General features: G+C 35.7%; 1 protein-coding gene across 4 annotated transcripts in view; it reads right to left on the reverse strand.

The window, feature by feature from the left end:
- The window catches only part of NF1 (neurofibromin 1), a gene marked incomplete at both ends in the record, with an annotated part of 273,922 nt that overhangs the window by 126,924 nt on the left and 134,317 nt on the right, over window positions 1–12,681 (reverse strand). For all 4 annotated transcript variants that reach the window (XM_084237353.1, XM_084237352.1, XM_084237351.1 and 1 more), the window contains 3 exons: window positions 3,570–3,705; window positions 9,483–9,586; window positions 9,724–9,885. In XM_084237353.1, the coding sequence (XP_084093479.1) occupies window positions 3,570–3,705; window positions 9,483–9,586; window positions 9,724–9,885 (402 nt within the window). The remainder of the gene's footprint in view (window positions 1–3,569; window positions 3,706–9,482; window positions 9,587–9,723; window positions 9,886–12,681) is intronic.

Here is a 12,681-nt window from a genome sequence, read left to right on the forward strand (position 1 = left end):
ATATTTAATTTTTACATTTAAGTTTATTCCTAGCTTTTGATGAATTTTATGTAAAATGTTCATTAAAAGTAGATCACACACTAAAAGCACTTCCATGTGTCTACATAATTTTTGTTGATACATAAGATACTTCTCTGTGTATCCTTCAATTGACTTAAAGTTCTTTTTTGCTGATATCTGACTTTTAAGTTCCTATTGATTAAAATTTTTTAAAATGGCTAAATATAATAGAAAATTCACCTTAGCGATTCTGGATTAAAAATCTCTCCAAGAAAGATTTCTCTAAAATTTTATACATTTTTCTATTTGCAGGCTACTTCCTAAAAAAGTTCTAATCAGAGGAGGTTAAAAGCTCTGCAACATTTGGGAGAAGAATGTTATCAGCTTAAATAAAAATATACATTAATAAATATTAAAGTGAAGAAACTGCAGAGAAAACTATAGACTAAAACTGTAAATCTACTTAAATTTTTTTCACATTGATCAGAATGTCTCAAAAAAAAAAAAATTGAAAAACCTACAGAGATTGGTTTCATCTCTCAGAGCTTCTTCTAGGCCAAAGAGTTCTTTTAAAATTGAAAGAAAACTCCTGACTGGACTAGGCAGAACAATTATTTTTCAAATATTCTCAAAATGAAATTAGAATTCTTTAATCTACTATACACGGAATTTTATTCTAAGAAATCTGTGAATCTAACACCATGACCCATAACTTGAGTTTAAAGTTAGTTCAGCATTTTTCCATCCATCCGTCCATACATCCATCCGAGTAGTTATTATGCACCTACATGCTAGATATCAACTCTATGCACTGGGAGACAGCAGTAAAAACAAGACAACACAGCCCTTACTTAACTCATGGAGCTTTGGTTCAAATTTTAGGCTACATGTGAAAACACCAGTAGTAAATCACAAAAATGCAGTTCTATAGATTTTTTTTCAATTATGGTACATAATTATCATTTGTAGATTTTAAAATTTTGTGCAAACTGGTTCTATTTGGAGAAGCAGATTTACTGGTAAAAGATGACATGTATTTAGAATCATAATATTTAGCTCCTTATCAGAATTCTCTCACCATAACTTAAGAGAATGTCCATTCTGGGAGTCATTTTCTCATTATTCCAAAACTATCAGGAGGAAAAATAGAAGTATATGACAAAATGCCTTAATTATAAATCTGATACGTGTTCACTGTTGGCTTTTTTTATATAACCTGAACCCAGTCCAGTGAGTAAGGAGATATATAAAATATGAGAGCTGGATAAAAAGCATGATTTGAAAAAGGCTTACACGGCAAAAATATGAACTTGAGTATAAAGAGCTAAAAGCTCAGAGAAGTTTATTCACCAGCAATATACTCACTTAGCTTTCAAAATTTCCCCAAAGGTCCCAAAGCAGAAGCCATATTTACTAGAGGAAAAAAAAACAATCGACTACTATCCCTCCCAGCAAAACATAAAAGTAGAAAGGCACTGTTAAGTTATTGCCACAATCAAAAGGGCAAGAAAAAGCCAGAAGAGGGAAGATGAATAAAAATAAAAGAGCAAACTAAAGGGAATAACTCATTGTCAAGGAGGCTCAATGAAAGAATATGTTGGGATCAAAGGTTTTTTTCCGTTCTTTTTAACAAGTAAATGTAAAATTTCCTGTTATCAGAAACTCATAAAAAACCAAAGCCTTATTTATAAATAATATAGCATATGTTTGCTTCATGGTATTCCACACTGTAACAGTTAATGCAATACTTCAAAACAATGCATTGACACAACATTCAAGTAACATTTTTAAAGAGAATTAACTGAAATTTTTAATGTGATAGTTCAGGTATGTCATTAATACAGGATGTTTTATTATAAAGCGCTTTAAAAATGTACAACATTATGTTTAACTGGCAACCAATTATTACGTCACTCTGACTTGTTTTCACTACTTCCCCCTTCCTTCCTAACTATGAAAGCTGGTGAGAATCTTATTTACTTGGTTGGGAGGGGATAGAGTAATTTACCTTCACTAAATATGTCCTAAGTACTTAGTAAGTGCCAAGTCCTATTCTTTTTACCTTATCAGAACCATGATCTCAAATTGGACTCCAAGTTTGCCGATATCACAAAAAATTTTCTTTTATGATGACAACATAAAAAATTTCTACGAAAATTTTCTAAATCAAGCAATCAGAACATCTGTACCCATTCACTTTTAAGCAGCTAATGTCGAAACCACTGCCACTTTAGATACCCATTTGCTCTCTCTGAAAACAGTTGGCCAACCAGGAAGCTGATTCAGATTATTTTTTTAATATATACTCACTGGTACTTATTTGCCTGGTTTTATGAACAGAAGAATTAACAAATGAGATTTAAAAAGAAACATAAATAATACCCAAACATAATATTCACTGTACTGTATTTCCTATTCTAGTTGTATTATAACTTAACCACATTCTAGTCTCAGATTTATTTAGCTGAAAAAATTATGTGAGGTTCTCCTAAGCTTCCTTGAGCTATTTTGAAAAAGCAGGAAAAAAATCGTGATAAATTAAGAGAGTTTTAATGCTAAGTATGCTTTACCATTTCTGTATATGGAGAAAAGTTTTTTTTATAGATACAGCAGATACATCATTATAAATAGCAAATGGGAGGAAACTCACACAGCAGCCTGAAACAGCTTTTTTAAATAATGATTGCTAATGTCTCTAGGCAACTGAAGGCCTGTGTTTAAAAAAAAATTAAAAAAATTAAAAGAGTGGGGATGACTCTTCAAAGAAGGAGACACAAAGGGATGGGTTTTGGTAAATGTATAAATTCTCTACACGACCCCTGTCCCAGACTTCAGATCCACTAGAATTTCTTTCACAATCACAGTTTGAACAGGTTAATGTGAATTTGCATTAATCACCTTTGGAATGAATAAATTATTCCTAAAACTGTATATGCAATTCAAAAACACAATGGAAATCATAAAAGTACAGACTTAATTTCCTCAATAAGTAGGTAATGACGAGGCATCTGAACTCAAAAGCATTACTTGTAGGACTAGGGTTAAGAAAGCCCAATAATTTGATTTAAATCATGATACAATATATTTTACAGGTAGCAGTCTACATAAAATAAACCAATTATTCTGTCCTGGGGAAACCTGTTGAGCAAACACTTTACATCTTAATGAAGAAACCAAAATTATTGATCAAGTATTTCAAAACACAGATAGCAAGGAGTAGATCTGCCTCACATGTGAAAAGATCTAGGCAAGAGGTAACACCCAAAACTCCACAGTGTATCTCATTCCAACCATATACATTTATACCCAATAGATACAGTGCATTTTAAACTTGCTCCTAATACAAGGGAAACTTACTATTTCTAAAGCATTCCCTTAAAATACTTCAGACCATCTTCTAAGCAATACTAAAAATTTTTAAAGTCACTTGCAAAATTCTCAATGTATTACTCACTCAAATTAACTCAAGAATGCTAACCACCCACTAAGAGTAGTTAAATCCCTCTTTGAAAAGCATTCTTCTAATTTAGCTTTGGATTAATAATGGTAATCTCCAACCTCAAACATACCTGGTATAAGCAATGGCATACACTTCGAAGCTGTGGGGGAAATTCTGAGGAGGAACTGATAATGGCATGGAAGAACTTTTCAGTCATCTGAAGGAGATTCCTCTGGTTTTCTTCCAGACTCTCTGACTGTTCTAATCTGTAAAAAGAAAAAATAAAACCATTAAAAACAAACAATCAGGGCCTCCCCAGTGGCGCAGTGGTTGAGTGCTGGGCTGTGAAGCTGCCTGCAGCCTCTGCAGCGCAGGGTTCGATCCCTGGCTCCAGAGAGGGTCCCACATGGCACACAGACCTCTCCTGCGGCGCCCGCTGCTTCATCACTCTGCCTATTCTGTATTTTATCACTCTGCCTATTCTGCTCCCTGCTCTGGCTCTGGTGAATTCTCTCACCCTCCTGCGCTTCTGACTGTACCCAATGCTTGTATAAATAAATAAATAAATCTTTAAAAAAAAAATCAAAACAAACAAACAATCCTTAAAATAAATCCCTTAACAGTCATTCAGCCAAATGCAATGTGTGGACTTTGCTGGGATACTGATTTTAACAAACCAACTGAAAAAAGACAATTTTGAGAACTGTATAAGAATGTGTATATTGCTACTCTCACAAATTTAGTATATGACCTCTGGTAAAGTCAGACATGCTTTGATATATTTTGTGGTCATTCAGGTTTCTTCTACCTTGAACTGTCTCTTGTATCTAGTCAAATTGCTAGATGTCCCTTCCACCAATATCTAAAACTCAGAAAACTAGGATTTTTCCTTCTATTTTTCTTGTCTTATGTTGTGCTCCCTGAGCGATCAATGACACCATCACTATCTCAATCATGTCATGCCTCTGGCATGTAATACAGTACATTACCATTACCTCCCACAATCAATCAATTCCGCAAAGTCTTCAGTATTACCTCTAAAGTATGAAGAGTTGTGATTAAATGCAGATTGGGAAGGCAGACGTACTAAGTTTAACTGTCTTACTGATTTAGGCCAATATACTTCAATTTTTTTCCATCAATAAGACAAGAGTATTAATAATGTATAGTTTAGGAGATTTAAAATTTACTCAAGAACTATCAAATCCACAAAGCTTTGCACCAGTTCCCCAACTATCATATTCTGAACTCTCAAAATACACTCCCTATGAAACTCACTACTTAACTACTTTCTATATGTTTTAACTTCCCTATTAAACTGTAAGTTCCTTGAAGGAGAGACTTTGTCCTCTTAAAACTAACACAGTATCTTACCAAGGCAAGTGTTGAATAAACACTTGTTTTCAATCTTTTTTTTTTTAAAGCTTTTTTTTTTTTTTTTTTTTTTTAATACAAGCACTGGGTACAGTCCGAAGCACGGGAGGGTAAGAGAATTCACCAAAGCCAGAGCGGGGAACAGAACAGGCAGACTGACGAAATACACTGCTGAGGGGAGCAGTGGGCGGCAGGAGAGGTCTGCGTGCCATGTGGGACCCTCGACTGGCGGCAGGGGATTGAACCTGCACTGCAGAGGCTGCAGGCAGCTTCGTAACCCAGCACTCCACCGCTGTGCCACCGGGGAGGCCCTGTTTTCAATCTCTTAACTGGTAATTTTAATTTCTATGCTAATTTACATAATGCATAAATGCTTGCGACACTGAAGTTATCATTCCATATTCCTTGCAGTTCATTGCGTGTAGCACACATATACAGTAAGAGTTTGGAAATTAATGTAGACTACAAAGCAGAAGTGATTTCACAGCACAGGTAAGTTTTAAAGGAGGAACCGAATTTGTACAGGCAAAAAGAAGGGCATTTCAGGAACAAGAATTAGGCAAGGCAGGTACTCGATTCAATCAATACTTATGCATCTACTTTTTGCTAAGAATTCAACAGTTGGTCTTTTTGTTGTTGTTAATGGAAGAACAGAATTTTTTTTTTTCAGCATTTGGCCTCTGACCTCTTCAAAGAGAAGGGACACATGTACACATCAAGTAATGAGAGCAAAAACATGAAGCAATGAGAGCAAGAACTCAAAAATACACATGGTTAGGTGGCAAATCAGAGAGACATGAATGGTGGTTGCCAGAAAGCCAGAGGCATAAAATAAATTTGGAATATGTGGAAAACTGAAAAGAGATTGGTCTAAATATGGAGACCATATGCAGAGAAATCAGTTAAGAAACTACAGTAGTAACTCAAATCTGTGACATGGAAGGCACGGTAGTTCTGTGGTATGAAAGAAAAGATAATTTATTTAGTAAAGCTAAAGAGATTCCGAAAATGTTGACAATTCTTGTCTCTGTGGGAACTTTTCCTTTAATGAGTCAACACAGTAGTAGGTATGCTGCGGTCTATTTCAGGTGTCCCTCTAAAACACTATCTGTTAGCCACAGAGCTCTTGCCTCCCATATGCCAATGATAACTTGACTATTCCACTAATTCTTATCTATAATGAATATATACATTCAATATTTAAGTGTTTGTGTGTATAAAATTTTCCCCCAATTGTGAAAGAACTAGTAGCCTTTGTCCTTACAATCTTACTGGTTGCCTGTTTTTTAATTTTGTTGATTTCTAATCTAATTTTCATTCCTTTCCTTCTGCTTGCTTTAGGTTTATACTGCTCTTCTTTCTCAACTTTTCTAGGGTGAAACTTACACTATTGATTTTTTATCTTTCGTCATTTCTAGTATATGCATTTGATGCTGGAAATTTCCCTCTAGGCATTGCTTTCATTACATTCCATAAGTTTTGGGAGGTGTAGTTTCATTTTCATTTAGATTTTCTTCTCTTCTTGGCATTTCAGTTTGGGAAATTTCTACTGACAAATCCTCAAGTTCACTGATTCTTTCCTCAGTTGTGACCAGTCTACTGATAAGCCCATTCAAGGCTCTTTTTCCTTTCTGTTACAGTGTTTTTGATCATTCTAGCATTTCCTTTTGATTCTTTTTTAGACTTTCCCACCTATTCTTGCATGTTGTCCACTTTTTTCCTATAAAAGTCCTTATCATATCAATTATTTCAGTTTCATAATCTCTGTCCTATCTAAGTTTAGTTCTGATGCTTGCTTTATCTTTTCAGACGGTGATTTTTCTTTCTTTTAAAGCATTTTAACGTGCTTTCTAATTTCTTTGTTGGAAGGCAGACCCAAGTTGTTTTATAGGAATTAAGATAAACAGGTCTAAAGTTTTAGAACTTAAGACAATATTTATTGTAGCTGAAGGTGTCCATTTCTTCTGTCCCTGTTTTTGTTTTTATTGTAGTCTCTGGGTTTCCCTAACAATTTCTTCTTTAATAGTCTCTATGTTGTAGCACTGACAGTAGTAATACACTACTGAATAGTGTATTACTACTCATATACTAGAATCCTGCTGAAATGGTGATGAGGTATTTAGGAGGGAAAGCAGTCTATAGTCTTATGATTATACTCCATTATTTTAATGAACCACAATTCCTGGGCTAATGTCCTTCAGAAGAGTATCTCAGTTTATTCCCCCTCCCCTTAAGAGACATGAAAAGCTAGAGGGGGTTGGAGTTGGCTAAATGTCCATCCTTCAGGTCAGATAAGGGTACAGTAAAGAAGTTTCCATGGGGGCAGCCTTTTTTTTTTTTTTGTGGGACCCTGGCCAGCGGCCGGGGAACAAACCAGCGCTGCAGAGGCTGAGGGCAGCCTCACAGCCCAGTTCTCAACCGCTGCACCACCAGGGAAGGCCCTGGGGGCAGCCTTTCAAAGGGAGAACAAAACACAATGGGCATGTTTAAAAAATGGTTATTTTTCCCCTAACCCTACCCAGAACACAAGGGGATTTTTTCTCCTATCATCACTATGAGAACCTGGCAGAGGGGCTTCTTGAGGTTAAACTCACGAAGTGTAAGGGTACTCTTAAGACTTAAACTAATCTACACTCAGCCTCCAGCAGTTTGCTAATTACAGTCTATGTTTTCCATGTAGTTAACTGGTTCTATCAATAGTTTCTCTTGGTAAGCTGATATTTATCTGTCTCTCCAGTTTGTGGAGTATTGGTTTGTCCTGTGACTTCAGTTTTCTGACAAATCTATGAAAAGTTGATGATTTTCTGTTTTCATCTTTTTCTTACTGTGAATATGTGAGTGGCAACTTCTAAGCTCTTTACATGTCATAGAAGATTGCAATTCAATTTTAAGTAACCTGAATAAAATAGAAGTGTGTCATCCAGTACTCTGACTGTACCACAGTACAGAGTAGATTTCTTTTAGGCAGTAAGTTACCTCTCTCACTCACTAAGCAATTCTTTAACCTTTAAAAAGTAAAACTGCAAAAATGTACTTTGTTAATGGAAACAAAATACAAAATGGTGTTAAAAGAATGCTGCTCTTAAGTATCAAACTCTAACTATTCAATTATTTTAATAAAAATTGACTAATTTAGTTCCAGAGCTCTGACTAGATATCACAGTCAATACCTCAGCAAAGGCAAAGCCAGAAATATTAACAGATAAAAAGCAATCATCAAAAACCTCCAAACTTGAAAATAAAAAATAACATTAAGGTCCTAACAAAAAGCTAGAAATGTGGTTTAGAAAGAGTAAGTATCACATAATTACATAAAATTCATTCATTTAACAAATGTTTATAAAATGTCAACTGTAAACAAATTATTAACCTAATACTCAGCAAAGGATATAAAGATGGACAAAATGCAAAAGATTCAGCAGTCTTAGAAAGGAGATAAATTAATAAAATAATCAAATAATTAAGCATTACAAAAATTATGTAAAACACTGAATAAAGATTATACCTTTTGTTAACGTGTGCATATCAGTGGCACCTAGTGACAAGTAAAGAAAGTTTCGCAGAGATGGTGGTTTTTAAACTGCATCTTGCGTTACCCTGTTGGCCTCTCTCCCTTCTTTCCTAAGTCACCTTTCATTATAGGTGGCAGAGTAAGTTAAAAAAAAAAAAAAAAAGTCAAGCATGCTCATCTCAGTGCCATTCTGGAAATTCTGGAGAATTCTGGAAATTCTCCACTTGTGTAGTAAAAAGCTTGGCCCCTGTGAGGGAAGCCTATTATCATCCTGTCTTGCAAGGGATGAGATAGATGAATCTTCTTAAAGGTGAAGAGCTAGCAAGTTTATTTTCCTACAGCATCTAAAGAAACACCCCACAATCATTAAATCAAATAAAGGTAATTTCTGATTCCCAAGTACCTCTTCCCTCCTCTCCGTATCCTTTTGGTTTTGAAATTGGACAAGGAAGAGGTGTATTATTTACCCCAATAAACATCAGACATCAAACCACTTTAAAAATATGCATATTTCATTGGCGCTAAGGTACAGAGGACACATGAAAGAATGATGAGGCAAGGGTGGATTATAGTCAGATGACTCTACATTGCAGTCAAGGGGCAACAGTTAAAGCTTTTACGAATATAAACTATACAATAGTTTTTAAGAGAAACAGTGACAAGAAGGTTTAGGTTTCAGAATAATTCCTATAGCAAATGACTTGAAAATGAAAAAAACAACACTGGGGCAATAGTGAGGATCTGCAAAAGTCAATGGAATCAATATAATAGTAGCTAAATAAATTATGATATAAGCTATAAAATATTAAGGATGAAATTAACAATTATAGCCATAAAAAGATCTAAAACATAGGGTTAGATTTAAAAAAAATTTAAGTTGTAAATAATGTACATGATGTTACTATTTATACTAAGCACTTACACATTATGTCACTTCTATCACAAGATATGTTTATGCAAATGCTAGCAATAATGCTAAGGAGTTGATATACAAAGATGCCTTTAATCATATCTATTAATTTTTTAAAGGAACACATTGGTGTATAACTTTTATAATTTAAAGACTAACATTAAATCAGGGAAAAAATTATAAGTGTCTTGCCTCATGTGGTTGTAGTGAAAAAACAAAGAGCAGCTGTAGGTGGGAGGAAGACAAACCTGGTAGGATCCACTTCAAAGCTAACGTGCTGCCAATCAGAGGATGTGATCACAATTCGTAATAAAGGATCCAGGAGTTTTTGTAGGTAGGTAGCACCATATACCTAAAGAAACGCACAAGGAGGAATTGATTATTTCTGCTCCATATATCCTGCATTAAAGACATCCTGCTCCATACATTCTGTACAGAATCATTATTTGGCATACCTCCGGGGGGCGGGGAAGGTGAATGGATACAAACCTTGAAACAGAAGGTCATTATTTTACTGGCTAGGCTGTTTCCTCGGAAAAGAGTCTGCATGGAGTCTGCCAATTCTACTTCCTTAGAAAACATGTTCCAGAGCAGTTGGTAGAGTAAATGTCGAGAATCAAATAGAGTCACTAGAACTCGAGCTAGTTCATCCTGAGAACAAAATAAAAATTGTGTTGGTGTGAACAATTTCATTTCTCTTGAGCAGGAAACTAAAAGGGAAATTCAAATGTGACACATCCACTGAACTGAGATAAATGGTGACTGATTAATTTTTTCCCTGACTTTTATCTGTGTACATGTCTTTTTGACAGGTGATTTCTATATGCTTATAATTAACTGGTACTAAAAATAGATGAAATGTACAAGGCTGGAAAAAACTCCAGGATTCAGCTCACATTATATGATGAAATGAAAGAATACAGAAACAGAAGACAATGCCAAAGGGTTTAGTCTTTGGCACAGACCATTTGGCACAGACCATTTTCTCAAAAACACACTGAAGAGTAATAAGACCATAAGAACACTACTCTCTTCTCATATGGTAAAATAAACTCGGTGAACACTGAACGCAGGAGTAGAAAGAGACACAACAAAAATGGAAAAGTTACAGGAATTTCAAAAAGCTAAGAAAAAGACACAGGCTATAACATTCAGAACCAAGAGAATAGCAAAATTTACAAATAGCAGCTAATTCCTACATATTATGTAAATAGTAATTCCGACAATTCCCCATTGTAAAGCACTTTTGGCACACTCAAGAAAAATATAGTAGGTTCAAACACAAGCTGGGAAAAGATTTAGAGAAAACAGAGTAGCCATAAAAACATACCTCAAACCTCAAGCAATAACAACAAAGGACAGGATCATGCCCCATAAATATACTAGTTCTTATCTCGTCACAGGATTACAATAATCTGACATTTGAGCAAAGGAAAAAATTTAACAATTCTAACCAGAAGTAATCTAGACGCCAAAAAAGAATCATTACTCTGATATATTCCTATAGTAACATAATACGTAAGTGACTAGAGGAAAATTTCTATCCTCCTTTTTAAAATCGAGTTATATGACAGAGTTCAGTTACAAAACATTTTGGAATACTGTGCTAAATTATTTTATCCATTCTAATGCCTCCTCTGCAAACTTCTGAAAACTTTAAGCAACAGAATTAATTTTTCAAAAAGTTATCTTGTATCTTGTTCTTCACCTATAACTCTAAAAGATCTGATCTAATATAAAAGTTGTCAAAAAAGTCACTTAGTTTAAAACATTAGAAATTATTTACTGCAAGAAAATAAAATGAATTAAACTTTAGACTTAACTATTCTTTTATATTAAGAAATTACGCAGTATTTTTAGTGCTAATTATAGGTAGGTGCTAAAAAGGTAATTCACTATGTTCACTTGCAAAACATGAGATCTGTGAACTACAGTGGAGCTTCAAGGGGATTTTAATAATTTTGTTTTTCCAACTCACTAGGCTATAAGCAGGATTCCATCTTTGTTCATTAAACAATTATCTACTAAGTCCTTGTTATATATACCAGATTCTACGCTAAGAAATAGAAGTATAAAAGTAAATAAGACAGACACAATTTCTGGTATCTTATTCTGGTGGAATGAGAACACATAATCAAATAATCAGGATAATTTTACATCATGAATAAAGGCTGCAGAGAAAATATAACAAGGTAATATGATAGAATGATTGTGATTCTAGTTTTGATTAGCTAACCAGAAAAGATTTTACTATGAAAGTGACATCTGAGAGATGTCAGCATCATGCAAACTAAGATGCTTCCTTACTCCCTTCTTCATTCTAGATCTAGTAAGAAATCCATGAAGCAACAAAGTATCCTCAGATCAGCACACCATGATGCTGGGGAGTCCATCTAAAGGCTGGTGGACTGAAATACACAGTGGAGACTGAAATGCTATTTCCACATATAGCGAAATTGGTACCCACAACTCCAGTCTCCCTGCAAACTCCCTGCAGCTGAGCCCACAGCCTCAGTGAACCCAGAAGCAATAGTAGAGGCAGGGACCAGAATGGTTCCTCCTAACTGTGGACCCTGCAAAATTAGTAGCAACTAAAGAAACAAATGACAGCTCAGGTGGGGCTAACCACTACAGCTCATTCAGCACAGCTGTGCCCCAGTAAACAGCATCAACTGGCAGCATATGCCCAGACGCTCCCCTTTTCCCTCTCCTGCTACCCCCACAGTGGAAGTGTACAACCCGGGCAACCCAGGATCCATGGGAGTGTGGTGATCACAGACTGTGACACTGGCAGCAGTAAGACACCAGTTACAATGGAGGCACAAACAGCAGCAGTAAGGGACTAACAACTGCTCTGGCAGAGGATGTGGAGGATGGACAACGCAAGTTATCCAACATAGCCAGAGGGAATTCAGGTAAGAGAAACAAAAAACTTCTGCTATAGTGCCACCTAGTGGAAAATAAGTTTCTAATCACCAAGCAGTTAAATATTAATCATATCAAAGCAAAATAAAAACAAAAATCCCACTTTACCTAAATAGTATTTCCTACTTCAAAGGCATCTGAAGGGGACCTCCCCGGTGGCGCAGCAGTTGAGCACTGGGTTGCGAAGCTGCCCACAGCCTCTGCAGCGCCGGTTCGATCCCCGGCTGCTCCCGGCCACTGGAGAAGGGTCCCACATGCGCAGACCTCTCCTGCCACCCGCTGCTCCCCTCAGCAGTGTGCTTCGGTCCTTCTGCCTGCTCTGCTCCCCGCTCTGGCTCTGGTGAATTCTCTCACCCTCCCGCAGTTCTGACTGTACCCAGTGCTTGTATAAATAAAATTTAAAAAAATAAAATAAAAATAAATAAATCTTAAAAAAATAAATTAAAAAAAAAAAGGCATCTGAAGGGGTACAATTCATCAAATATCACAGAGTCACGGTATCATGGTAACATAAGGAGATAA

The sequence above is a fragment of the Talpa europaea genome (genome assembly GCF_964194135.1).
Source record: "Talpa europaea genome assembly, chromosome: 7".
In the NCBI taxonomy this organism is placed as follows: domain Eukaryota; kingdom Metazoa; phylum Chordata; class Mammalia; order Eulipotyphla; family Talpidae; genus Talpa; species Talpa europaea.